Genomic DNA, 26,663 nt, shown 5'->3' with positions numbered 1-26,663 from the left:
TTGATCGGATGAAATGTCTAGGAGGAGTTCGTTAAAGTACGACATGTGGAAATGGCCAAAATCGCACTAATTTCGAACTTTGAAATCAAAATGGCGGACTTCCTGTTGGGTTTAGGGTATGGCTCTAATGAAGTTCTTTGTACATCTTAACATGCTACATATGTGTACCACGTTTCGTGAGTCTACGCTAAACGCACTGCAGGGGCTCAATTTTTTTAACTTTCTAGGGGGCGCTAGCGAGCCATTTTTGAGCGCCTATTCCCGAAACCCTTAAAATACGTACATTTTCACCAGACTTTATGCGACCGCCAAATTTGGTGAGTTTTTGAATATGTTAAGCCCCTCAAAAAGGCGATTCATTTGACGGGAAAAAGAAAGAAAGAAAGAAACAATAATTCCTTCAGTTTCAATAGGGCCTTCGCCGCTGTCGGCGCTCGGGCTCTAAAAAATCATAAATAACAGGTACAGCAAAAGTCCTTCATTCAGTAAAAATGTATCAAGTATCACAATCACAAAAAGTGTTATTATATGTTACATTGCATTACATTTCATTTAGCTGATGCTTTTATCCAAAGCGACTTCCAATAAGTGTATTCAACCATGAAGGTACAAACTCAACAAGAATCACATAGAAAAGTATATTAGCTTCAAATAAAGTGCCACATGTATTTTTTTATAACCATCATCAATAAGTGTGTGATGATGGTTGCTTTAAGATGTAAGCAGAATTTTAAAATTGTATCTGGTCGAGGTGGAGCTAATTTCACTACTTCTTGGGTATATAAGAGTATATAAAGTATTTAAATCTATAACAAAGCATCAGATTTTATGACTTGGTCTACTGTATATTCCAGATAAAAATGTTATTCGAATTAGTTAACTATAGCTGTCAAATAAATGAAATGGAGTAAAAAGTATAATATTCCCCTCTAACATGTAGTGCGATAAAAGTATAACTTAAAATGGGAAATACTCAAGTGGAGTGGAAGTACCTCAAAATTGTGCTTAAGCAATTATTATATAAGCAATGTATTTTTGTACTTTGTTGCATTACAACACAAACACACACACAGACACACGTCTGTATGCCCGTGCACACACACATTGACTCCTTTTGGGTTATCTACCGTTGCAAAGTTGAGCTATGACCTCACTGTTGTTGTGTGGACAGTAGTAGAACACACCATTATAGTGCTATACTGATAGTGAGGAGGTGGGTGAAAGAACACAGTGACGGATGCTTTTATACAAAGAAAATGAAAGTCCTCTTCCTCTCCTCTTTCTCCTCACCAGCTACAGGATGGCTACAGCCACAATAACAGCAGCAGTAGTTCCCAGCAGTGCGTGTCCCAGCCTGCCACCCCAGGTGGCGCCCTGCCCGTGCCCTCGCCCCTCTCACCCAGCCCAGCCAGCCTGTCCTCCTACCACGGAGACGACAGCGACAGCATCAGCAGCCCCCCCTGGCCCCTCAAGACCCCCTCCAGTCCTGTAAGCACTCAAAGCTCAAACACTATTGGATGGATGGATGTGTGCATTTACAAAGTACAGGAATTAAATGATCATATACACAGAGACCAAACCAAACGACTTAAGGATCAGTGAAACAACGTCAATTTCCCTTTATGGACATTAATGTCAATACAAGCTGTTTGTCTGATTGATTCATGTATGACTGAAGTCTTTTTAAACCTGGGCTGAAGCCAGACATGGCTGTGTGAGATTAAACTTTGTCCACCAATTTGAACTTGAGGGATATGAATGTGCTGTGAATGAACTTTGAAGTAAACACAGGCTGCACACTGAACAAAATGCTCTAAAGAAGTGTTTATTTTTGCTTGGACATTCAACCAAGGGCCTACTTTAGAATGTGTAAATATGGGATAAAACATTAATGATCCTCATGGGGAGAGTGGATTGTTGTTGCAGAAAACTGCAGTAGGATACAGCAAAAAAACAACTGCAGAATAGACTATATACACTAGAATATATAGTATATACTGTGCATGAATTCCCCAAATTAGCATTTAGAAAGTTATGTAAATGATGTGTCCACACATGTCAAGTGTAGGATATGAATGAAGACAGCTTTATTATTGTGTTTACACACATATGGTCTACCACATATAGTATACCTTTTATTCATATAAAAAAAAAAACGTATTAACATGAATGTAGCTTATAAGAGGTCACATTCTCATTTTACATTACCATAGCCTCTTTTTTCTCTCTGCCTCTCTCACCAGAAAGCCAACCCTAATTCCTCCTCCCTCAGTGGGGAGCGAATCACGCGGCTATTTGAGCTGGGTGTGGAGCCAGAGAGGCGGGGCTGGGTGGAGCGATACCTCACCTTCATGGAGGAGAGGGGCACGCCTGTTGCCCAGCTTCCCGTTGTGGGCAAGAAGGCACTGGACCTCTGGAAGCTCTACATAGCTGTTCGGGAGATTGGAGGCCTCGCCATGGTAAGGTGTTGTTATGTTGGGATAGTGTTAGATTAGATTCAACTTTACTGTCATTGCACAGAGTACAGGTACTGAGACAATGAAATGCATTAAGAGATAACAGACAGAATACACAGTTCTAAAGCCATGGGCCTTTTTATGCTGCTTTAATAGCTTCCAGTCTTCTAGGAAGGAATCTTCACACGATTTTGGAGCATGCAGGGGTTTGCTCCCATTCAGCCACAATAATGTCAGTGAGGTCGGCCACTTATGTTGTGAAATAAGGCCTGGCTCACAGTCAGTTTCAGTTCAGTTGGATGGATGGGGTTTAGGTTAGGGCTCTGTGCAGACCAGACTTCCACACCAAAATCTGGAAAATAATTTCTTTATGGACATGGCTTTTTGCCCTGAGGCATTGTCTTGTTTAAACAGGAAATCAACCTTCCCCAAACTGTTGCCGCAGAACTGGAAGTGCACTGTTGTCTGAAATATTATTGTATTTTGTAATATTACTGTATTAGGATCTCCCCTAATTGGAACTGAGGGCCATAAGTGTGTGGTCAGTGGTGTCACATATTTTTGGCCTGTTAATGTGGTACTTTAATGCTGTTAAATGAAAAACAGCAATGTAAAAAGTATGTGCAATACTCAAGAGTGACCTACAACTTTGTGGTTATAGTAAGTACAAAAACATTAAGTGCACAGCCATGGAATTGATTTTGTTAATGAAATTCAGCAGGCTGTGGTCGACCATACTTCAGGCAAAGTGTGTGGCTGATGCCACTGCGATGCATTTCTATATAGAGAGAGGACATGAGCACAAATGTGCACATTGTGATCAGTGATCCTCATTTGACTTAATAATGTCTTGTCCTTCCCTCAACCCTCAACCACTCAGGTAAACAAGAACAAGAAGTGGCGCGAGCTGTCCACCAACCTGAATGTGGGCACATCCAGCAGCTCCGCCAGCTCGCTCAAGAAGCAGTACATCCAGTATCTGTTTGCCTATGAGTGTAAGATGGAGAGAGGAGAAGATCCGCCAGCAGACAGCAGCAGCAGCGGCAGCAGCGTGGCTGGAGGGGACAGCAGGAAGCAGGTCAAGATCCAGCCACCCTCACCTGGTAAGGCCTGATAACAGACTCCTTGGCTGGGTTTTTCACAACTCCACTCTCCCATCTGTCAGCAGCCAAACAACAGGTGCTACTGATCAAACTACAGGTGTTGGGAATCGTCAGAGAAAAAGAGTGATCTGTATTCATGACAATGTGGCGTACAACATCACCACAATAAAGGCTTTGCTGCTGAGTCAGAAACCTCGTATTGAAGGTAGATGCTATATGCTAGCATCTTGGAGGACTGGGAACTGGCAGAATTTTAGTTGTGTGTGCCGATTCAAAGAAAAGTTTTATTAGCAGGTTATGTAAGTTTGTTCCACAGTTTAGGTTTTGGTGACAGACAATGTTGCAAAAGAGTCATCTCACTTGGTCTAAACAAACGGTTGCATTTTATTTTGCACCTAATTAGCTATAAAAGAAATAAAAGGTAATGTTATTACTGCGAGCTATGTTATGTTCGCAGCTGTGCACATCAGAAGATTACAAATAGTCATTCATTACGAGCCAAAGAAAAAATTAACCATGTATGTGCAACACTGCAAAAACAATTCATAGAGGCACTTAAAGGGTCAGTTAACCTAAATTACAAAACAAAATGTCTTACCTGACCTAAGATTTGGCACTTGTGATGCTCACAGCATTCACAAATGACGAACCTCAACAAAATCTAAATTGCAAATACCTCTAGAGCTAAGAGAGAGATTTTGTGATTTGGCCGAATTGACCCTTTAACAACTTACAGTACCATGGCCAAAAAAAAAAAAAAAGCATACAAGAATGCAACATGAATACATGAGCACATCTTAAAACCCAAGAGAGATGAGTGAACATCAGTACTGTTTTGATGAAATGATTCTCAGTTTAATGAAGGTGAGCTACGATACGATCACCACTTGCACCTCAAACCTGGGACTCACCTTTATTTGATTACAAAGCTTTGGAGGTTAAGTAATATTGTTTTGGTCCAGCACTATAACATAAAGGATGCTTTTTGTTTGTGTATATTACCTGTTCACACCATGTGTCTCTGTGCACAATTATGACGTGAGGATCAGAAGAGGAGAGAGAAAGAGTTGGAGCGATATAGAGCGGTAAGGTCACATCTCTAATTTGCAGCGGAGATGAGAAAAGTGACCCTGGCTTTTAAATAGAACATCAGAGCACTTCACCTGCCTGGGACACTGCAGATTGCTTTTCCTGGTGGGTGGAAAAGAGCATCTGCCTTAATTTGCATACACACACACACACATACATAAAATACACACTGTATGTTGCTCATAACGCTTTATAATTCCCAATTCAGCCCCCTCTCATCCATTCAACGGGACCTAATCACACCAATTTCACAGAATCTCATTTTGACTACATCAGCTGATGGGACCATGGTACACATGCTCAGAAATAGTGTCTATATCTATATTATACATGTTTGGACCGCCTTTTGGATATGCAGCATTAAACTGTAAAGTGCTTATGCTGCAGCACTAGATTGAAGTGAGATCTGCTGCATCATTTTTATATCACCTCCATATGTAAAAAATGATGGTCTTAAGTGCTATAGTGCATTTAAAACATACTTATTTTAATCTATAATTAAGGTTTTTATTTCTTGGGTCTATTTTCATAGTTTAGCATATAACTTCATCAATATACAAGAATAACATGCGGTGCTGGTAGATATCCCAGGAAGCCAGGAGAACGATTGATATATTACTGTGAAGTAATATATGTAACCTTTTAATCACATTAAAAAAACCTAATTATTACTGACATTTCGGGTGCACTCACTTTCAATTTTACATCCAAGTAAAGTGGCAAAAATAATCTGTCTACTGTTGCCAGATATTAGCAATTTCTTTGATCAGGTTATCATAACCAATAGAAATGATGACATTACGAAAATAAGACCCAAGTAGTAATAAACCAGAATTCCCTTCTTTAAATTACTACAAAATGTCCAACAAATTAACATCTGCCAATAGGGTGAGATGTTTTTACTTCTAATCTAGATACACTTTCTTGTTGTTGTTTGTTGCAATGCGTAATTGTCTAGATGATTGTGATGCATTAGTGTTGTTTAATTGATTATGTTACATTTAATAGGCCAATAATATTCATAACAAATATGATTCTAAGAATTCCTATACAAAATGACTTAAAAGATGGACACTTGTTGTAGTTAAGGTATGGATACATTTGTCTTTAACACTGAAGTCAGCGGAGGGATTTTTTATTACACAGCCCACTTCTAAAACTTTGGCTGTTTTGGGTAAATTCTGATGTGAAAAGTGCTGAATACCAATCTTTTAAAAAATCCAATCCATTTCCTTTTTATGCCTCTGTCTTGATCTACTATTTATGCTCTCCTTCTCCGAGTGCAAACTGCCCTACTGACACCCTGCCAGCCTATACATAGACTGACAGCCCAATGATGTCACTGAGGGAGTTTGTCCTTTGGAATGGTGTGTGTGTGTGTGTGTGTGTGTGTGTGTGTGTGTGTGTGTGTGTGTGTGTGTGTGTGTGTGTGTGTGTGTGTGTGTGTGTGTGTGTGTGGTTGTGGCGGAGGTGGTGGGGTGGGGTGTGGGGAGTGAGTGATTAATGAGGACTGGAATGTGAAACGTAAACAAACTTGACCTCGCCGTCACCTTTCATTCACAAAACTGGCTCGGCTGACTGACTCTCTCTCTTCCCCCCTCCCCTTAACCACTACCACCCCTCTGGATTATGTCACCTGCTGACACACACACACACAACCTCTCGTGCGCGCACACACATCAAATGTTAGCCACATGTCTCTTGCACACATTTTTTTCCCCCTCATCATAATTCTTTTCTCCCTCTTAATGTGGAGCAGAGGGCATTTGAGTTCATGCTTTCCTCCACACACACACACACACACACACACACACACACACACACACACACACACACACACACACACACACACACACACACACACACACACACATCTTTAAAACCCCACTGCTTGGTATTATGTATCTGTCTGGCTGCCCGCCTGCTCTTGAAGAATGATAAACCTCTTAACCTTGGCTAACCCCACCATTGTTTGCACTTCTTCACGTGTGCATGCACGTTCGTGTTCGTCTGAAGCGGGCATATCCCGGGAAGTGAAGAATCCCTAATGCTCACTGCCCCTTACTCCCCTCCCCCCCCCATTGCTTTTTTTTTTTTTTTTTTTTCTTCTCCGCGGGGGGTTCTCCCTTTTTTTTTTTTTTTTTTTTTTTTTTTTTTTTTTTTTTTTTTTTTTTTTTTTTTAAGGGGGGGGGTTTCTTTGAATAATTCAGAATTAGCATGAATTTTTAAAGCTTAAATCTTCCTTTTCTTTTTTTTCCTATTGTAACGTGCAGTGCAGGGAAAGGCCACTCAGGCTGTTCCAGAGAAAGTCTTCTTACGCTAAACGCTCATTAGGACACTTTTATATTCTCTCTTCCTCCGTCTTTGTCATCTTTTAGCCGGAACGGTCCACATTTTCCATTAAACCTGCTTCTGGGAATTTGTATCCCTTGGTTTTATCTGGTTGGGGGTTCTTTGTGTGTTGGGCTCTTGTTGCACGGCACTCTTATAATTTTACAGTCATCTGAACTGAAAAATTCAAAGAACTATGGTGTCATAACAAGAGAGCACACTAACCTAATTTTATCTCCGGTTGGAGTCTCGGTGTGAGGGGATGTATTTTTTTCTAGGAGGAGGTCACAAGCACGTGCTTTCACAAGCTCCTCACTCATATTTTTAGGGGATAGTTTGCACATAACTAGATTTTACCCAATACTCTGATGGTAGACATAAGCCTTATGCACTATATTTTCTTCAAATACATCTGTGCCCCCCAGCTTAGCCCTCCACATAAACAAACAAGCCAGCTAAACAATCTTCAAATGGCTTCCACATAAAGAGCTGTGCTGCAACCACACAAGTGGTCAATTGCCTCTGAGAAATCCTTCCCTTGTCTTCGCTACGTCCTCTTTTCCTGCCTCCTTTACCTTCTCCTCTTCCTCCGCTGGCAGCCCCTCTTAGGCAGTCCCTTCGTACTGATCTTCTCTGCCCTCATGTAGGCTGTTTGCTCAAGCTTAATTCTCATGTAGGGTAACACTGTTAGTGCTTTGGCCTTAACTCAAAAGTTATCTGCACTTATACAGTACTTTGCTGCAGCGAAATGCCCACCTTGGCCGCTCTAACTCAAACCAGCTCCAAGATCATATCTAAAGACATGGGGGAGCCCCGCAGTCTGAATGCGGTACAGTTTTTACTGTGATTTTTGTCAGTCGTCTAGCTGTAATGATGATAATAAAAAAGGCTACTTGTGTCTTCCAGCTAATTCAGGCGGCTCCCTCCAAGGCCCACAGACGCCCCAGTCCTCTGGCAGCAGCTCTACAGCGGAGGCAGCAGGGGATCTGAAACCCCCCACACCTGCCACCACCCCTCTGGGACAGGTCACACCACTGCCCCCCAACAGGTACCACACATACTGCACTACTAACACTACTATTGCAGTACTTCTACTGCTCTGTGTGATGCTGCTGCTTTTACTACTGCTGTACTACTGTTACTGCTTATATTTACATTGTTACTGCCTCTACTCCTGCCACAGTAGTACTTTATTTTCTATGATCAATTTTACTTGATTTTGTAAAACAACTTCCAGTGTGTGCAGCACTCAGTTCCTGATGTAGGAACAAGCTTTGTCTGTTGATGTATGGTATAAAACTAAATTGTGAACAACTATAGTGTAGTGAAGCAGGATTTAACTAAAAGACAAAGATCATTATGTGCGCCGTTATATTCAGATACAGCATTGTCCATATAACACCGTTTTTTAAGTGATTTAGGTGAGATTGAAGACAAAGTGCATATTATGGTTTGTTGCTCTTTATATGATGATTTAAGGCTTTTTCTTTTTTGTAAAATGTCCCTCATTATAATCTTGTTGTATGATTATAAAGGGTGGGAGCCTTTTTTGTGGCAGATTTTATTTGCAGCCTGAGAGAGTAGACAATGTTCTTTGTTTGCTTTGTTTGTGATATTATGTGTGCAAAATTATATTCTAAGTGTTGTTTTACGATTGCAATGGGATACTTGCTGTACAGTATTATAAGCTCATGTCGGCAGGGCATTTGTATGTGTATGACACAACTAAAGTGACCAGTGGGGGAAAGTAACTAAGTACATTTACGTACTTTACTAAGTTTTTTAGGTGCTTGTACTTTACTTGAGTATTTCTATTTCATGTTACTTTATACTTTTTATGTATTTGACAGTTATAATTACTAGTTAAGTTTATGCATACATTATCAGTTATTAAAATATGTAATATGTATATATATTCACAGACTTATATGTCACCATCAAACTACAGGGGTTGAAAGCCTACATCAACACATCAATATGAGTCAAGCTTAGTAGGTTCAAAATACTCACATGGTGGTTACAACTTTTCACCCACGACAGTTCAGGGTTAATTGTTTTGCAGAAGAATACTGCCTCAACCTTACATGGGCATGCCTTATTGAGGCTCATGGCCCTGGAACAAGATCAATAAATTTCCCTTTTTTTTTGCGTGGTACAGGTCTAGCCGGTTTACCATCCTGTATGTCAAATCTTCATAGGCTGCCAGTATAATTAATTCAGTGAACCATGAGCTGGATGGAGGAAGGTCCACCTATTTCCATTCTCTAATAAGGAGCTTTTGGCCCAGCATGATGACTGCGTGGATCCACCCTGTCTACGGTTTAAGAATCCCCCTTAGAAGGGCAGAGTCCCACAATATATATATAGGCTCGGTAGAAAAGGAATGTCCTAACCCATGATTAAGTTTAATATTCTTATGAGTTGTTGTCCACCACCTCTGAGCTTTGGGCAGGGCCATAACAAATGAGTCAGGGTGCCTGGGTCCTGCCCACATCTCCAGCATGCTGGGTCCTCTCTTAACCCCACCCTATCCCCACCCTGTGCAGTGTTGCAGGGGTCCAACAAACCCTATTCGGAATTTTGAATTGTACTAATCTAGACATAATCTCGTGAGAGGATTCCTTGGGGTTTAGCAGAATGGCACTCCACTTTAAGTGCATTTTGCAGCTAATACTTCTTTACCTTAACTTAAGTACTTAATGTAATATATGAAGTATTTCATATATCAAAATGAAACATCCATTATTTCAAAAATTCATAACAACATTACTTATGTCTCAAAAATAAAAGCAGAGAACTGGGAGCAGCACACATCATATCCATATTTTCAGTGTGGGCAATCCATGGTCTCCACCTCACATAGATTCCACCTTCTTCCCTCTCTCTCCTCCCTGTTCCTCCCTCCCTCCCTCCCTCCTCGCCTCTTCCAGGAGCAGTGTGAGCGTACAGGACCCCTTCTCGGAGGTGAGCGACCCGGCCTTCCAAAAGCGTGCTACCTCTCTGCCCCCCTCAGCTCCTTACCAGCAGGGCCTCGGCATGCCTGACATGATGATGAGGATGCAGTACGACGCCAAGGACCCCTTCGCCGGGATGAGGAAGAGTGAGTGAGGCTCACGCTGTGAAAACCTTTCATCCAAACACCAAGCCCTAGACCTGTTTCCCCAATTTTAAGAATATTTTGAGACATAGTATGTGAATTAACTGGGTTTTTTTGCTGTGAGAAAACCATTTGAATCAAGTATTTCATATTTTCATGTAAATTCTAAATGAGAATATTTAAATTTAAAACTTCATCTTAAAACTTTATTTAAACTTACATGGCACTTTGTCAAAATGACTCATGTATCCCAAAGTTATTGTTCTTCTGTCCGTCTCGTAGGTCTAATTCATTGTCTAGTCAGGACAGATGTGTGTGTGTGTGTGTGTGTGTGTGTGTGTGTGTGTGTGTGTGTGTGTGTGTGTGTGTGTGTGTGTGTGTGTGTGTGTGTGTGTGTGTGTGTGTGTGTGTTTTACTACTAGAACTATGAAAGGAGATGAGAACTGTTTGTTACGCCACACATCCCTTTATCGAAAACACACCAGCTCGTGTGATGTTCTTGTAGCTTACCCTTCGTCTCATCCTAACTTTGTTCACCCTTTTCATTCTCCTCGTTTTCAACCTTTCATCTTTTCCATCCTGCTGAGAAGCACCTGTTTTGACCAACTCATGCGGTTTAGTTTTCAGAACAAACAGTAGTTTTAGAAAGGATGGCGGCTCCTCTAAAGGCTGGAGAGAATGGACTCTGAATGAATAATATGGTGGATGTTAGCTGCATAACAACAGTTGCAGCCTCAGAACAATAGGTTTAATCATGGGAAGTGGTGAATATTCATAGAGGAATGCTGCCACCTGGTGGATAGCAGAAAATGTAGTTCATGCATATAAAAATGAAATTTTAGCCTCTGTTGTATGTTTGCAGGACAATCATAGATCTCCATTTTGTTTGTGTTGTCTACATTCAGTCACTATTATATACAATCGTCTGAGATGCATTTACCTCATTTGCTTTCCTCCATTAACAGTGGCAGGAGCTGATCCCTACATGCCAGGCCAGATGCCCGCTGGTGGCATACAGGACATGTATGGTCGACCTCCGCCAGCTTTGAGCATGAGCCAACGGCCGCAGTATCCATACGGGCCAGGCTACGACAGGAGGTAGGCCCACAAATCAGCAGAAGAGGGTGGTGAACGTGTAGTATCTCATTATTTCCCTAACATGAGCCCTACGGCCTACTGTAGTATTTTTTATTGTTTTGTATGTACAGTACCTGCATGTTATGGGCAAGACAGAGGATATTCACCAACAGTGTTTGGGATATTTAAATACATATGTTTACAAAAGAATTTATGTTAGTGATGTATTGATAGAAGCATGAAGACTTTCCTGTTGTCTGATCCTCAGACCGGACCATGTCATGGGGATGGAGGGCAACATGGGTCCCCCTGGGAGTCAGAACAACATGGGACCTTCTAACAGTGAGGGCAGCATGTACTCTCCCAGTAGATACCCTTCACAGCAGAGGTCAGCATCTGTGTGTGTAGTAGAGTGTACTAGAGTACATTTGTAGCAATAACAAATTGAAATGTCTTCATGTAACTTTGCTAATCATTTTTTAACCAGAGACTAATGTATTCCTCCTCTTTTTTCCCCCTGCGTTCTGTTTCAGACACGATGGCTACAGTCAGCAGTATCCCAACATACCATATGGGATGCATCCATCTGGAATGTACCCACAGCAACAGGTGAGAGAGAGCTCACTTGTAAGATGTACTGGAAACACAGTAGTTTTACACGGCTTACTGTGACTTCATGTATGGAAGGAACACGGTATATGATAGCAGAACAAAACATTTTAGGGCTAAAAGGGCTGTACTCGACATTCAGAACAGCAGCAAACAACTATTTGCTATGTAAAGATATAGTGGAGTAATGGCGTCCTGAGCAGAGAATGAAGTCACACTCCCTCTGTGTGTGTTGTAATCTGATCTTCTCTGTTGCATGTGGCTGTGAAAATACGTAGGTATTTCACGTATTGCGGAACGGTGTGTGAGAGCTGTGTGGACGCAATCCCAGCCTGCTGTTCTTTTCTCGAGTATTTCGAATACAGCCCCTTTAAACCTATTTTGACCAGGAAATGTCCTCACATCGTCACAGTTCAACCTACAGATAAGATACTGTATGAATAAATCATCAGCAGTGGAATGAGGAGAATGAATTCTCCATGGCTGTGTGTTTTTACTAACTATCTACACCATTGCTTCAGCAGGGCTACAAACGGCCCATGGACGGCATGTACGGCCCCCCGCCCAAGAGACACGAGAGCGACATGTATGCCATGCAGTACGCTAACCAGCAGCCGGACATGTACAACCACTACAGTGGTGGGTACTCAGGCCCTGAACACAGACCCATCCAGGGACAGTTCCCCTACCCCTACCCCCGTGACCGCATGGCCCCCTCAGGTCAGAGCCAGCACAGTATGATGGGTGGGGGGCCCACTCCTAACCATGCCACCGATGGCCCCAACATGTGGCCATCCAGGACAGATCTCGGCTATCCCTACCCCAACAGACAGGGGCCGCCATCACAAATGCCACCTTATGGCTCAATCGGTAGAGATGACATAGACGGGCGGCCCGGGCAGGAGCAGTGGCACCGTCAGTCTCCCTACATGTCATCATCAGGTGGCATGGCTCCCCTGTCCTCACGCCAGCCATCTTCTTATTCCAACTCTCCATCTATGGCCAACCACCTGCCCAGAGCACCCAGCCCAGGGGCCTTCCAGCGCTCCATGGACTCTCGGATGTCACCCAGCAAAGCACCGTTCATGTCACCCATGAAGATGCCTAAACCTGGGATGACCATGATGGGCTCACAGGGCAGTGGACCTCTTGGTCACTTTCCTCCCAACCTGAGACGGGACCTCAACTACCCACCAGGATCAGTGGAGGCCACCATGCCGATTCTCAAGCCCCGTCGCAAGCTCACCTCCAAGGACACTGGTGAGATGGCGTCCCATTATTTCGTCAATTACTATTTTGAATGAGGCTGTGAGGTGGATAGGTTGGTAAGGGTCTTTGGAAGATGCATTGTCGGTTGTTTGATTCTAGTTGTGTGTTTAGCTCAAAAAGTTGTGGATTTACAGTATTTTCATGCTCTAAAAAACACCATTTTATTTCTGCCTTCAATGAACAGCTAAACCTCATTTTCAGGTAGAACTAGCACAACATGTGGTACATTTTATGAAAGGATTTACAATGATCTACTCTGTTCAGTGTCCTCTTTTATCATTTGGACCATGTCTGATCACTGTTTTTCTTTTCTCCCTGGTTCCAAAAATCCCACTGTTTTAACCCCAGGAACACCTGAGGCCTGGCGCGTGATGATGTCTCTGAAGTCTGGCCTGCTGGCAGAGAGCACATGGGCTCTAGATACCATCAACATCCTGCTGTACGATGACAGCACTGTGGGCTCCTTTAACCTCTCCCAGGTAAAACCAATTTCCTCACTACACCTCACTGCTGACAGAACGGATTCATTTAACCCGCTGGAGCACACGCTGTGGCAGTATGACAATACAGCGTGTCTCTTTAAACCTGCTCTTCCAGATTAACCTTTTCTATTGTAGCAAAGCTCTAAAAAAAAAAAAAATTATTCAGTAAGGGGAAAATATTTATTGTCATTATGTAGTCCAAATGATTCAAGATATTATGAGTATTTGAAAAAAAGTGATTAGAATTAGATTTCCTTCTGCTTAAATTGTTGACATTCATTGTATCTTTTGTCTGACCAGTTGCCTGGATTCCTCGAGCTGATTGTGGAGTACTTCCGCCGTTACCTGATCGAGATCTTTGGCATCCTCGAAGAGTTTGAGGTGGGGACTGTGGCTGAGAAAAGACTTTTGGACCCTGCTGCTGATCAGAAAGAAGAAGCCATTCCTGACCAGGAAACCGACTATACCGCCCAACCTGAACCTGAGTCAGCTCCGGCAGCGGAGACGCCGGTGGAGCAAGCAGGAGGCATCGTGGAGGAAGCTCTACCAGTCACTGCAGAGCCAGAGTCAGCTGAGGTGAACGGTGAGAAGGAGGAGTCTGAGGTAAGCATCAAGGAAGACAAGAATGAAGAGGACAGAGAGAAAGAGGGAAAAGAAGAAGAGGGTGAAAAGGGAGCAGAGACTAAAAAGGCGTGTGTTGACCAGCCTGTTGCAGAGCAAGAACCTAAACCTAAACAAGCCAGTAAATATGATAAGCTCCCCATCAAGATTGTCCACAAAGAGGACCTGATTGAAGACATGACCGAGCACTTAGGTTACGTCACCGAGTTCACCAGCGGGCTGCTACACTGGCAGGCTGGTGGAGGTGATTCCACCGCACACATTCAAACACAATTTGAACCCCGGAGTGAACCACCTGCCAGGGCAGATGGAAAGACGAGAAAAGAAAACAAAGGGGAAAACAAGCTGGACGATGGGAAGAAACAACCAATGAAACATATCACTGCTACTATTGACGATGTTCTGTGTGCTCGGGTTGACGCCCTTTCTTACGCCCACCCTGCACGCTCCTTGCCATCCTACCCCTTCAGGGTGCATCAGGATGGGGAGCAGGACCACATCACCTTGCTGGAGGACGAGCCTCGCTGCCTGGACGAAGCTCCGCTCTCCACGTCCTCTGCCTGGCAGGACTCTCTGGCCAAGCGGTGCCTCTGCGTCTCCAACATCGTCCGGAGCCTGTCCTTTATCCCCGGGAACGACTTGGATATGTCACGCCACCCTGCGCTGGTTCTCCTTCTGGGCAGGCTGCTCCTGCTGCACCACCAGCACCCGGAGAGGAACAGATGGCCCCCTAGCTACCAGAGGGACGAACAGCAGGAGCAGGGGCTGTCGAGTAGCAAAGAGGAGTGGTGGTGGGAGTGTCTGAGTCTGCTCAGGGAGAATGCTATGGTCACTCTGGCCAACATTTCGGGTCAGCTGGATCTCTCCACCTATCCAGACACTATCTGCCTCCCCATCTTGGATGGCCTTCTCCACTGGATGGTATGCCCTTCAGCTGAAGCCCAGGACCCCTTCCCATCAGCAGCACCCTACTCCCAGCTCACTCCCCAGAGGCTGGTGCTGGAGTGCCTCTGCAAGCTGAGCATCCAGGGCGGCAACGTTGACCTCCTGCTTGCAACGCCGCCTTTCAGCCGACAGGAGAAACTCTTCAGCGTCTTGGTCCGCTTCGTGGGTCAGAGGAAGGCCCAGGTGTACAGGGAGATGGCAGTGGCTGTTCTCTCCCACCTGGCACAAGGAGACCCCACAGCGGCACGTGCCATAGCCATGCAGAAGGGCAGCGTGGGTAATGTGGTAGGCTTCTTGGAGGATGGTGTTAGCATGGCACAGTACCAGCAGAACCCTCACAGCTTGCTGCACATGGGGCACCCCCCTATGGACCCACCTAGCATAAACATGATGTGCAGAGCAGCTAAAGGCCTGTTGGCTATGGCTAAAGTGGAGGAAAACAAGACAGATTTTGTGCTGTACGAAAGCAGATTATTAGACATCTCCATTTCCTCTGTGCTCAACGCGGGGGTGGCAGCTATTATTTGCCAAGTTCTCTTTCACTTAGGGAAATTATGACAAGAGGAGAGGCAGGACTCACATGGCAGACGCTAAGGCGTACAAGATACTTTTGTGGTTTTCTATTTATCAAAATGACAGAATTCTTTTTTTTTTTTTTTTTTTAAGAAATATCCACATCAAAAATATCTATATATGTAAAGCTTTTGGGCCATGTTGGAAAAAAAGTGGGTTTGGGATTTAAAAACTCATTTTAATACAAATATTTAATACCTGCTGGTGTTGGATTGCTACTTTTGTTTGGCTTTTTTTTTTTTTGTTTACTTTTTCAGCCAAAGCTGCCACCAGACGTTGGTGCTGAATTATGTGGTTCCTTTTGAGTCGATGAGTCGTGGAGATGTTTTTCAGTTTTATAAATGCTAATATACTCATCAACATTTTGTTAATGGAGAGTATTTATTTAAAATGTGACTCTGTACAGTAGTTTGAATTGTTTTTGCCAACAGTTATGGGGGGAAAAAACACTAACTTTTCAAATTGAAATGTATATGTCTCCATCGCTGGAAGATAAATTGTGCAATAGGACTCTAGAGCAAGTTGTCCCTTTTTGAGAACAAGAAGACTCTTTAAAGACACCTGCAGTGTGTGCTTTAGGCCATGAGGAGGCAGCATTGAACCAGCCAATCAACATACAGTAGGAGAAGAGCATCTGTTAAAATAAGTGTCTAATTTATCAATCATAGCCTCAACGATTTTCACAGATGAACTTTGTGTTTCCTAAGCACTTGTGTTATGTCTGTATTTTTTCATCACTGTGTATATAAACCGTTGTACAATGGACACACATGATTCTTTCAGTCTCAATCAAGCATAGCAAGAGACTCTCCGACTATTATAACAAATGCTTTTATTGTTGGTCAAATTTGTTATTGTTATTATACATATTTTGTTAATGGGGTCAAATATTTGAACATGGCAGATGTAACTGGTGTTTCGATGTAAAAATTCCTGTATGCATTGTATAATAGCTGAGAAAACAATCGCTTTGGTAATCAAACGTGGAAGTGCCAGGGTGAGAGGATATCTAGTCGAGGTTACATGAGAAAACTGAACACATTTTCTGTTTACTGTTACTGTCCTCCATTCATGTCAATGGGCATATTTTTGAATCTAGATAAGAAACCTGAAAAGAACCTTCAAAATGTCCTGAAAGCTCATTGTAAAATTTGCCTTTTTTTCATATGACTCCTTGTCTCTCTTTTATTCAGTATACACATTTATACTCTGTGCTGCACATGTCACAAATAAATGTACGATGAACATCGTTAAGCACTGGAGACGTTGCATTATGTCCAGACAATCTTAGGCCAATAAAACAAACATCAACTGCTTACATGGACTGCCTTTTATTGATGTAATTTAAAAGAATTCAGTTCAATAGTTCAATAATCCAGACTAACAAAGAAATTATACAATGACTGAAATGCTGCAGTCCAGAGGACACCTGATAATTAGACCTGATAGTTTTCTATCTAATCACAGTATTTGCTTGAGTTCAATTCTTGGTATTAAAAATTCTTCCCATCCATGAATCTCAGTTTTGGATTTGATCTTTAATGATCACCAGGACATTTACAGGTCGGCTGTATTACTTAATATCATACATAATTTTTAAAGGTCCAATAATATGCTAATTTTCAGGTTCATACTTTGTATTTTGGGTTTCTACTAGAACACGTTTAAATGCTTTAATGTTCAAAAAACATTATTTTTCCCTGTCCGTCTGAATATACCTGTATTCACCCTCTGTCTGAAACGCTCTGTTTCAGCGCCTTTCTTTTTAAGCCCCCCTCTTGAAAAAAGAGCATCTGCTCTCTCTGTGTCTCTGCATCATCATTGCAGCCAGGGAATGACTGTAGCATCACTTTTCTACCTAGAATAATTGTGACATCATAACCGTACGGAAGTCCGGACGGCTCGTTTAAAGATATAGTTTCTGAATATGGGCTGTGTGCATTTCTCTGTGGATTGAGTGTTTTGTTTTATAATTTAAAAAAGACATGGAAATAACTGATAACTGTTAAATTAAATACTTCTGAAATTAATATTTTAAATGATTTTAGGTGATGTGAGGTCAGTCCTTCCTGAACAGTAAGCCATGTACTGTACTGACTGTAATATGTGGCTGTTCTAGCTCACAAGTCATTGAATAAAATCATTTTGAAGACACTAGCTCTTTCCCAACCGATCACAGATCATTTTGCATTATCATTCAAGTCGCTGATAAAGGTTGAAGCCATTTGGACAACAAAAGTGATATTGCAACTCCTCTGACTATATATGCATTGTGAAACTCCCACCCCTCAGTTACACTGTGAGACTGAGCAGATAGCCACAGAATGACACACATTTGATGAAAGAAAATAATGTATGTAGAAGTTTACATTTTCAAACAGGTCAATTTACATTTTCAGTTTCATTGGGTCCAGGATCAACTCCCTCTTACAGCTACTCAGACAGTTTGTTGATGACATCGTGCAACCCCTGCTTAGTAGTCTCACTGTAGACCATTTTGAATCCCTCTATAGTAATACTCTAAAATAAGGGTAATAAATGCATATTTTCTCCTTCTTGGTACAATGTATAGACAGTTGTCAAAAGGAATGTAAAAATGAAATGGTTAACCCATTTATTGGTGACCTGATACTGCTATAACGATGATGTGTCCAGGTTGTGGTTTGGGTCCAATGAAAAACTAAGTACCGTGTACTTATAGTACTCATGGGACTGCACACTCAATTTGAACAGCTCCTCTAAGAGCATCAGTTTTCATAACCCCCTCATTAAGACAGAGGTCAATAACCTTTCCACCACCATTCTCAGCATGTACAGTGATAAGTACCCTTCCTCCTCACAACCTCATACCCTCCAACTCTTAAGGCACTTGTGTTCTTGTTACATCACCTAAAAATGTTAGAGGGGGCTCTTGTAAAAGAAAAAAATTAGGGATACTTGTTACCAGTCCCCATTGATTAAAACTGCATGTCTTGCGCTATTGACCCATATCCAATAAAGTAAAGAGCACACGCAGTCATGCATCATCTGCCTTTTTCACAGAAGACATTTTGACTTGTCATTGTAGTAAAATCACAGGTGTTACTAATATCATTAAAGATGGCTCTGTTCAATTAAAATGCCCCAGTAAGCTATGACAGTGCGACTTTGAGATAACTTGAACAATATCAGGACCCTGAAACTGAAGCAGCTAAATGGAATTCAGCCGTCATTCAATTTATACATTTAAACACCTGTGCTTTTCCTACTGTGACATATCGGAATGTCTTTAGTGAAAAAGACCTATTGCATCAACGGTTGCAATTTTACTTGGTCACAGAATCTAAACTCTGGTCATTCCAGAAGGTGTAAATTATTTATGTTTTAATTTATTTATACTTTGGATTCAAAATTGAACAATTAAATCCCATGACTAGGTCATATTTGGCCTTTAACTGCTGAGGCTTTATTCACAATGTTCGGTATTTTGTCTTTTACTAATCCCTAGTTATAGATTTCCCAATATCAAAACAAAGATGATATTATGGGTATAGGTAGCACACTTCTAGTTTCCTATTCACTTTGTTCTCTTTCAATTAAGGCATGTAAGTTTTTGCAAGTGTAAACGGAGACATGAGATAGGAATTGCTTTTAAAAGCACACGTTAGACAATCTCTATACTATACTGTCCTAGACTCCCTCTAACTTAAGTACATTTTCTAGCATTGATTTATAAAAGAAAAAGTATTGAATAAAGACTCAACCAACTGTTTTATTATCAAGTGTAACACATCAGAGGCTATTCACTGTGGATCATATTGAGTCTGGTAGCACCAGTTACTCTTCACTATTCTTTTACTTTCTATTTATTTTGTCTTTGAGAGTCCCCAGATATGTTACTTCCTCTTGAGTTGGAATTTGAAATCGTTCGCCCTCATTTCCTTTGCCAGGGGAAATGTGGGCATATTATCAAGTCCTATTTTAAGTTGCCTTTGATAATATAATTCCTGAGGTTGACAACACAGGCAATGAACAGGTTGGATTTCAAAGAATGATTGTTAGCTGGGTTGCTTGGCTGCAGAGAGGTACATCACTCATCTTCATCTTATTAAAAATCTACTGACACCTTATAATTAATTACAGCAGCCTGAGAGGTGGATAACAGCTTGATTGATTTTTAACAAAAGCACATTTTTTTGTGGAGAAATGATTTATATGATTGTGGGTACCTCTTGGCATCTTAACTGTAGCTGTATTATTGTTACATGTATGCACCTGCACATTACAAACAGACTTAGCCCACATACCTCTGAGCGTTTTCAATTTCAGCCTGTCATTTAGAGTTTGGATGGAAAGTGGGTTTGCTTTACTTTTTTTGGTGATGGAGGATGCGTTTCACGTAGGCAGCCAACCACAGGAGAATACCTCCTACACTCCTGTGCCTCTGAGAAGCTGAGTCATCGAGCTCTGACGAGATGGATGTGGTGGCTGAGAGGAAGCCAGGCCAGTCATTGGCTACCGCTGGCCTCGGTACCCTGCCCTGCTGCCTCTCACCGCCAACGTAAGTAGATGAATGAGCATTGAAAAACAAAAGAGACTGCTCTGACCTTTCCAGGGATGTGTTACAATATACGTGTGGTGTGTGGTGTGAACTGTGTGTTTACCAAATCAGGCCAAGTCCAATAATTGTGGCTATAGAGAGTACTCGCCTCTTGATGAGGCTTTGATGTCACTATGTGCTTTCATCCTGTCCAGCTTTCTAAATAAGACAATATTGCCTGGATGAGTCCTTGGCAGGATGTGATTCAGGCCCATGTTGTTCTTGGATTGGGTCTCAAAGGCCCTATCACGTCTGCTTATTTCCCAACAAGAACACAGCTTCAGCCATATGTCATCACGTTGCTTAACGAGCCCCACAGTTAAGGAATTAGTCTGGAGGGCTTACAGGTCATTAGCAACCATTGAAAACATCCACAGCTTTCCAACAGATTAAGTGAAACATGTGCCACTTGATAGCTTCAGATGCCCGGCGGCAGCAGCCAATCATGCTCTCAGCCAGTTTGCAGATGCACAACACTAACAGGGACAATTTACAGCACTGTACTGTACATGACCACGTCCTGAGAAATGCTATATCGTCAGCCAACTCTGTGTATGAAGTAATGTTGTTTGTATGTATGTGTGATGATGTTTATGTTCCAATCTGATAAGCTTAATATGCCTGACTGCTAAATCCTACTTTCATACCACAAATGCATTGGCAGAACATAAAAGTACAATGAGAATTTTTTTGGATTCTGAACAATTAAGTCCTCTCATTCCAATTACATGAAATGCAGCCAGACTTGTTTTCAGTGGAAGTGGATAATTGTTCAGCTGTGGGAGTGAATGAGACAAACCGCTCGGGTGACTTCAGAACTTAGATGAGGAGGTGTGTGTGCATGTGAGCGTGTGTGCTTGCGCATGTGTAGGTGTTAAGAGGACAGATGACAAAGGAACTGTAGGCTGATGATGCAATCATCTGTACTAATGCGGGCTGAAAAGAAAATCATCAGAGAACTGTACTTGGCACGAGAGGTGAGCACAAGCTGTGCGGCGACATCACTGCAAGTCTCTTTTCAGTAGAAACAGGGTTTATATGACTAATTGTGCCCCCATTTATTAAATTATTTATTGTCAACGATAATGTTTGTCTTGTCAGTCTTCAGTCATTTTTATCATCTTCCTGAATCATGTTGATTCATGCGATAATTGTGCTTCCTGTTCCTGCTGTGTTCCAGGGAACATTACTGAAGAGCAAATTTTTTTGCAGGTGAGAACAGGTCAATAAAGGGGCATCATAACTTCTGTATCTCCAACTTTACTCAGGTGCAAGTATGAAATAATACTGCATATAATAAAGTAACTTCATGTTGTTGTTTCTGGGGGACAGCTAGAGATGCCCGTAGCCACACACTATTTCACTGTCCTGACTCATACTTAAATCTTAAACATCACCCATCTTTCATGTTTATGGGGACCCCCTTGGGTCAGGGGTAGTTCCACACTAAGAATAAATAACTAACCCTAACACAAGTAATATTAATTTACCTTATTTGCAGTTTGAGATGCCCTGTCTACTATTTTACAGACAATTATAATGGTAGTCCATGGGGATAATCCTTTTTGGGCAACAAGGGATTTTTGTTGCAGTACCGCAGTTGGTCACTGGGATAACCATCTTTAAAAGCGGGTCCTAATATAATTTCATTAAAAAAAAGGCTCTATTATTTCCTAATAAAACGTTACTCAAACAAGCATAACTAGAGGGGCGGCCTCGTGGCTTGGGATGCTGACCATGGACCACGGTGTCCCCAGTTTGCGTCCAGCCGGGGACCTTTTGTCATTGCCCATATTGCTCTCACCTCAATTCCAGTCAACTCTCTTGTTTCAGCTATCTATTAAAGGCATAAAATGCACAAAATAACAATAATAATAATAATAATATTTTTAGGAAAAAAGGAGTAAACAGTATATTTGTTATAGGGATTATTTTCCGCTGCAGAATTGGTGTGCTAATGATGTGTACTCTACCAGGAAAGTGTATTGGAATTGACTTAAAATAAACTACAGTGCTCACATTCATGGTAATAAAAGAACATTTTACCTGGTGCAATGTTGTGGCTTAATGATGTGTTTTTAATCATTGAATGTGCATTATCAAAGGGGTTCAGACAAAGATTCTCTATAACTAAAGATAGCGCATTTTAAGCCACGCCAGTGGTACAAAAATCTGTTATCTGTGGCGTTTGTTAATGTTAATTGATGTTGATGCTTAGCTGTGTCTCCAGATGTCATGAGAGTCGAACTGACAAACCTATGGCTAACTGAGACTTTCTTCGGTTGAAAAATTATCTTTTAAATTGACATCATCATATTTGTAATCTATGGCTCAATTCAAAGGGATCAACTTGAAAAAGGGACGGCAGGCCCGCATTGGTGCTCTGACTACAGTAAACCCCAGTGTCACCCTTGGACGCGCCCCTGCTAGTAGGGACCCCCCCTGACGGACGCCCGAAGGTCCCTGGACCACGATTTGGGAATCCCTTTTACAGCTTGTCCTCCCTTTGCACCTCCTCAGTCCTCAGTAGTGACTTCAGCCTCGCTTGGAGGGGGAGGAGCAGGCTGGGAGGCGCTGCTCTGCTCCCATGTTGATGTTTGTTGTTTGCGAGGGTGGCAGCACAGACTGTGTGGAGAAGGACACAATGTGAACGGAGGTTTGTCGACTGGCCTGCCTCCACGCTTCTTGGGGAATGCTGCAACTTTTTGTCCGAAAATGCGGCTGAATGGTGAAGATTTCTGGTGATTATTCGCCGTGTTGCTGCGAGACACTTGGACATATGGCTATAAGGTGCTTGGTTCGCGTTGTGCGCAAAGACTCGTAGTGTCTGTCTCTTTGAGCGACCGCCGCCAGTCAGGATGCTGAAGCTCGTCTAGAACACCCCGTCGTGCGGTCTTTCTCTGGATTCCCCTTTTTTTAACCAAGTTCTTCATCTTCCCTTTTTTTTTTACCCTTAAACTTCTAAAAATGGTGTTCTTTGCTTCCTCGGCTCGTCACAAACCTGGATAACGAAAGGAGTAGCTACGTGACAACACCCCAGCACGACGACCAGCACTTTCCTTCGGTAAGGCAGCGCTTCAAATGTCGCTTCAGCAGGCAGAGCAGAAAAACACAGCCTGTAATGTTATGTGGCTGACAGCCGAAGTGCACACCCAAAGCTTCATTTGAGCTCCTCTTGAGTGCGAAAGTTAGAATACAACAGCCAAGTCAAAGCGTGTAGCTAGTTATGTGAGTGGCCACCACCGAGCTAGCCTTTAATTGCAAAGTTTGCCAACGTGCTAACATTAACTTACCAGTTAGGTTATTTCATCAACTTGCTAGCCGTGTTAGCCTTAGCCGCATTTTAGATTAAGTTGCTATAAAATGCTAACCAGGTTGCTTGCTAACAAAGGCGCTATTAACGTTAAGGTAAGGTATGTGTTTGCTGCCAGTGAAGTTATTTGCCAAGTTTAGCTAACGACAGATTAGCTAAACTTGCTGTACTGACTTTATGTGTGGCTTTATCGAATTCACTGGAGGCTAGGTGTATCTTTTAAAAGCTAGCTACGTAACGTTCGATGTAGTGTAGGTGGTTGCTAGATATTATTAATATAAGGAAGTGTGCCTTGTACCTTTTTAACAAACTTTCTTTCCGCCCACATTCACCCAGGCATTTGTCTGAAAAGTTGTGATCCTAGTCCGTTAACTCAACTGGTTTATTTTCTCCACAGAGGCACATCTGCCCCGGGATTTATTAAACTGTGGAGATTTGAGTCAGCAATTGATGCATCTCGGGGTATCTGAGTCCATGAGAGAGTGTGAGTACAGCCAAATAAGCACTCGCAGCTCCACACCAATGGAGACCCCTTACAAGAAAAGGACCCCAAAGATGAGGAAGTGGGAGTCCTTCCCAGGTCGGAATAAATTTTACTGCAATGGGAGAATTATGATGGCCAAGCAGACAGGGGTTTTCTACCTCACCCTTGTCCTCATTCTCGTGACTTGTGGACTTTTCTTCACCTTTGAGTAAGTATTGCTGTATGATGTATGTTCAGTCTTTTTGTGCTTTCATCTGCTATTTACATGTCCACATTGACATTGTGGATTAGGGATTTTATTTCATGGGCTCAGCTGTCAGAGAAAAAGTTTAGATGTAGGTCAGTTATGTCACTGGCATCACTCTGGAGTGGGTGTATTTCCTATGATCTCCTCAGGGCTCAGGAGATGTCAGAACAAACTGGTTGCGGATTAGGCAGGCTTCTCTTTTTTTAAGAAGTAAGATATACAATTTAAGGTATCTTTTAATAAAAGCAGTGTGTGTTTGCCAGGGGCTGCTGCTAATGTAAACTACTCTGTGGTGTGGATTTCCTTTTTTAATTTGCCTATGGTTTATACTTGCCCTTGCATGATGTATGCCCCTTTTACAAAAGGGGCAGACAGCCTTCTGGTCCATATTTACCATTGTTGTTTTTGCATGCTAGCCTTGGAGTTAGAGGGTACCCTCCAACTCGAGGGCTCGTCTTTAAACCACCGTTGGCAAACATTAATTTAACCGGTGTCCTCGAGCAAGCTATGGAATCCTGACCAGTTGTAGGGTTGCTGTTCTGTAGCTAATCCGGATGGCCAGGAATGGGCTTTTATGTATATTGTGCAGTAATTTGACCTTCATTGTGACAATATGGTGACTTAGTAGAGGTTTACCTTACACTTTTTATTTCAAATCAGTCACCCGTGACTTTTAGAGTAGAGTTCATTGTGTCAGTCCGCCTATGTGTGCCACTTGTACTCCCTTAATCACATCCCCAATAGCCCCAAAGGAGCCCTCTGTCTTTCTCCCACTCGTAGAATAACCTGTAATCAACAGACACTGTAATTCTCCACACTGTCTCATCCAGCCCTTCATCTTCACCTTGTCCCGGATGTCCTAGATTGGCCCACTGGGACTGAAATGCACAATACAGCATGTAGACTACAGACCTGAGCGCTGGAGTTTGTACCATGAGAGAGAGAGAGAGTGCATTGTTTTTCTCCTCATTAGGGTAATCACTCCTTCATCTATCATTTTAGAAGCCCCATCTATACTAGATAAGAATCCTGCTCCATCATGAGATTTGTAGCTCAGTCGGACAGTCTTTATCAGGCTAAAGTGCTTCAGAGCCAGAGAATGCTTAATAGGCAAATATGTGCTGTGGTTTATTTGCTGCTGTTCAGTATCTGGACTGTAAAGATAGCCCATTCTTAATGATCTAGGAGTAAATCAAAAGACAGTGATTAGTTGATGAATGTATGATTAGTATGCACACAAGCACTATTATAACAAAACTGTTACTTTGTGATGTTTGTGTGTAAAACATTGTGTCCTCATATCGTTTAGAACATTTTGAAAGGACTTACTATAATATCCTTTTATTTTCTAGATATATGTATATTGTTAACACAATTAATTGATTAATTAATCAATTAATCGACAGCAAAATAATCACAATTTTGACAATCGACTAATTGTTTTACTTATTTATTAAAGGTCCCATGGCATGAAAATGTCACTTTAGGAGTTTTTTTTTAACATTAATATGAGTTCCCCCAGCCTGCCTATGGTCCCCCAGTGGCTAGAAATGGTGATAGGTGTAAACCGAGCCCTGGGTATCCTGCTCTGCCTTTTGAAAAAATGAAAGCTCAGATGGGCTGATCTGGAATCTTGCTCCTTTATGAGGTCATAAGGAGCAAGGTTACCTCCCCTTTCTCTGTTTTACCCGCCCAGAGAATTTGGCCCACCCATGAGAGCGAGACATCATGGCTTTCAAACGAGCAAAGTGGCAGTTGGTCAAGGCCACACCTCCACCTTGCCCCCCCCCCTCTCCTCAATAGCTACAGACACCGAAATGGCACATACTAAGGAAAGCTCATTGTGGGACTGGCTCTAGTGGCTGTAATTCTGCACCAAGGCTGAATTCCGGGAAAGAGACTTCAGATACAGTATTAGGGGACCACTAAGGTCTATATAAAAGCATCCAAAGAGCACCATGTCATGGGACCTTTTAATGAAAAGTCGATTATTTACATTGTTGCATTGGAATCTGAGAATCGTGGGACCTTTAAACAAAAACAAGAAACAGTCTTCGGTTTTAGCTTCTCCGATGTGAGGATTTGCGGCTGATGTTTTAGACTGTTGGTCTGACAAAACAAGACATTTAAAGATGTCACTTGGGGATCTTGTATACATGTCCTATTCCAAACCACTGTCAGTTTTCTTTTTTGTAGGCCGTGTTTGAAGTCCTTCACAGACGCAATGCTACACGTCTATCAGCAGTGACCTCTGGACCACTTCATCTTTCAATACATTGTCACCTCAGCAGAGATACAGTCATAACCCATGACCAAAGGGCAGACTGCTAGAAAGAGGGGATTGCAGGCCAGAACTTCCAACCCTTTTTACTTTGAAACAGTGGATAC

General features: G+C 42.2%; 2 protein-coding genes across 9 annotated transcripts in view; both read left to right on the top strand.

The window, feature by feature from the left end:
- arid1b (AT rich interactive domain 1B (SWI1-like)) overlaps window positions 1–17,809 on the top strand; it is a 210,638-nt gene extending 192,829 nt beyond the window's left edge. For 3 of the 4 annotated variants that reach the window (XM_039785163.1, XM_039785161.1, XM_039785164.1), the window contains 11 exons: window positions 1,294–1,488; window positions 2,244–2,459; window positions 3,337–3,559; window positions 7,886–8,027; window positions 9,910–10,079; window positions 11,042–11,174; window positions 11,422–11,541; window positions 11,687–11,762; window positions 12,284–13,022; window positions 13,380–13,510; window positions 13,814–17,809. In XM_039785163.1, the coding sequence (XP_039641097.1) occupies window positions 1,294–1,488; window positions 2,244–2,459; window positions 3,337–3,559; window positions 7,886–8,027; window positions 9,910–10,079; window positions 11,042–11,174; window positions 11,422–11,541; window positions 11,687–11,762; window positions 12,284–13,022; window positions 13,380–13,510; window positions 13,814–15,637 (3,969 nt within the window). In that variant the 3' untranslated portion in view covers window positions 15,638–17,809. The remainder of the gene's footprint in view (window positions 1–1,293; window positions 1,489–2,243; window positions 2,460–3,336; window positions 3,560–7,885; window positions 8,028–9,909; window positions 10,080–11,041; window positions 11,175–11,421; window positions 11,542–11,686; window positions 11,763–12,283; window positions 13,023–13,379; window positions 13,511–13,813) is intronic. The other variant, XM_039785162.1, reaches the window with a different exon arrangement.
- Window positions 17,810–22,723: 4,914 nt separating this feature from the next.
- Window positions 22,724–26,663, top strand: part of LOC120549679 (palmitoyltransferase ZDHHC14-like) — a 62,749-nt gene continuing 58,809 nt past the window's right edge. For 3 of the 5 annotated variants that reach the window (XM_039786759.1, XM_039786758.1, XM_039786760.1), the window contains exon 1: window positions 23,995–24,236. In XM_039786759.1, the coding sequence (XP_039642693.1) occupies window positions 23,995–24,236 (242 nt within the window). Of the gene's footprint in view, window positions 23,296–23,386; window positions 23,640–23,941; window positions 24,237–26,663 lie in introns of those variants that run through there. The other 2 variants (XM_039786756.1, XM_039786757.1) reach the window with 2 other exon arrangements.

The sequence above is a fragment of the Perca fluviatilis genome, chromosome 20 (genome assembly GCF_010015445.1).
Source record: "Perca fluviatilis chromosome 20, GENO_Pfluv_1.0, whole genome shotgun sequence".
Lineage (NCBI taxonomy): Eukaryota > Metazoa > Chordata > Actinopteri > Perciformes > Percidae > Perca > Perca fluviatilis.
This window is presented reverse-complemented; position numbering and strand designations above follow the sequence as displayed.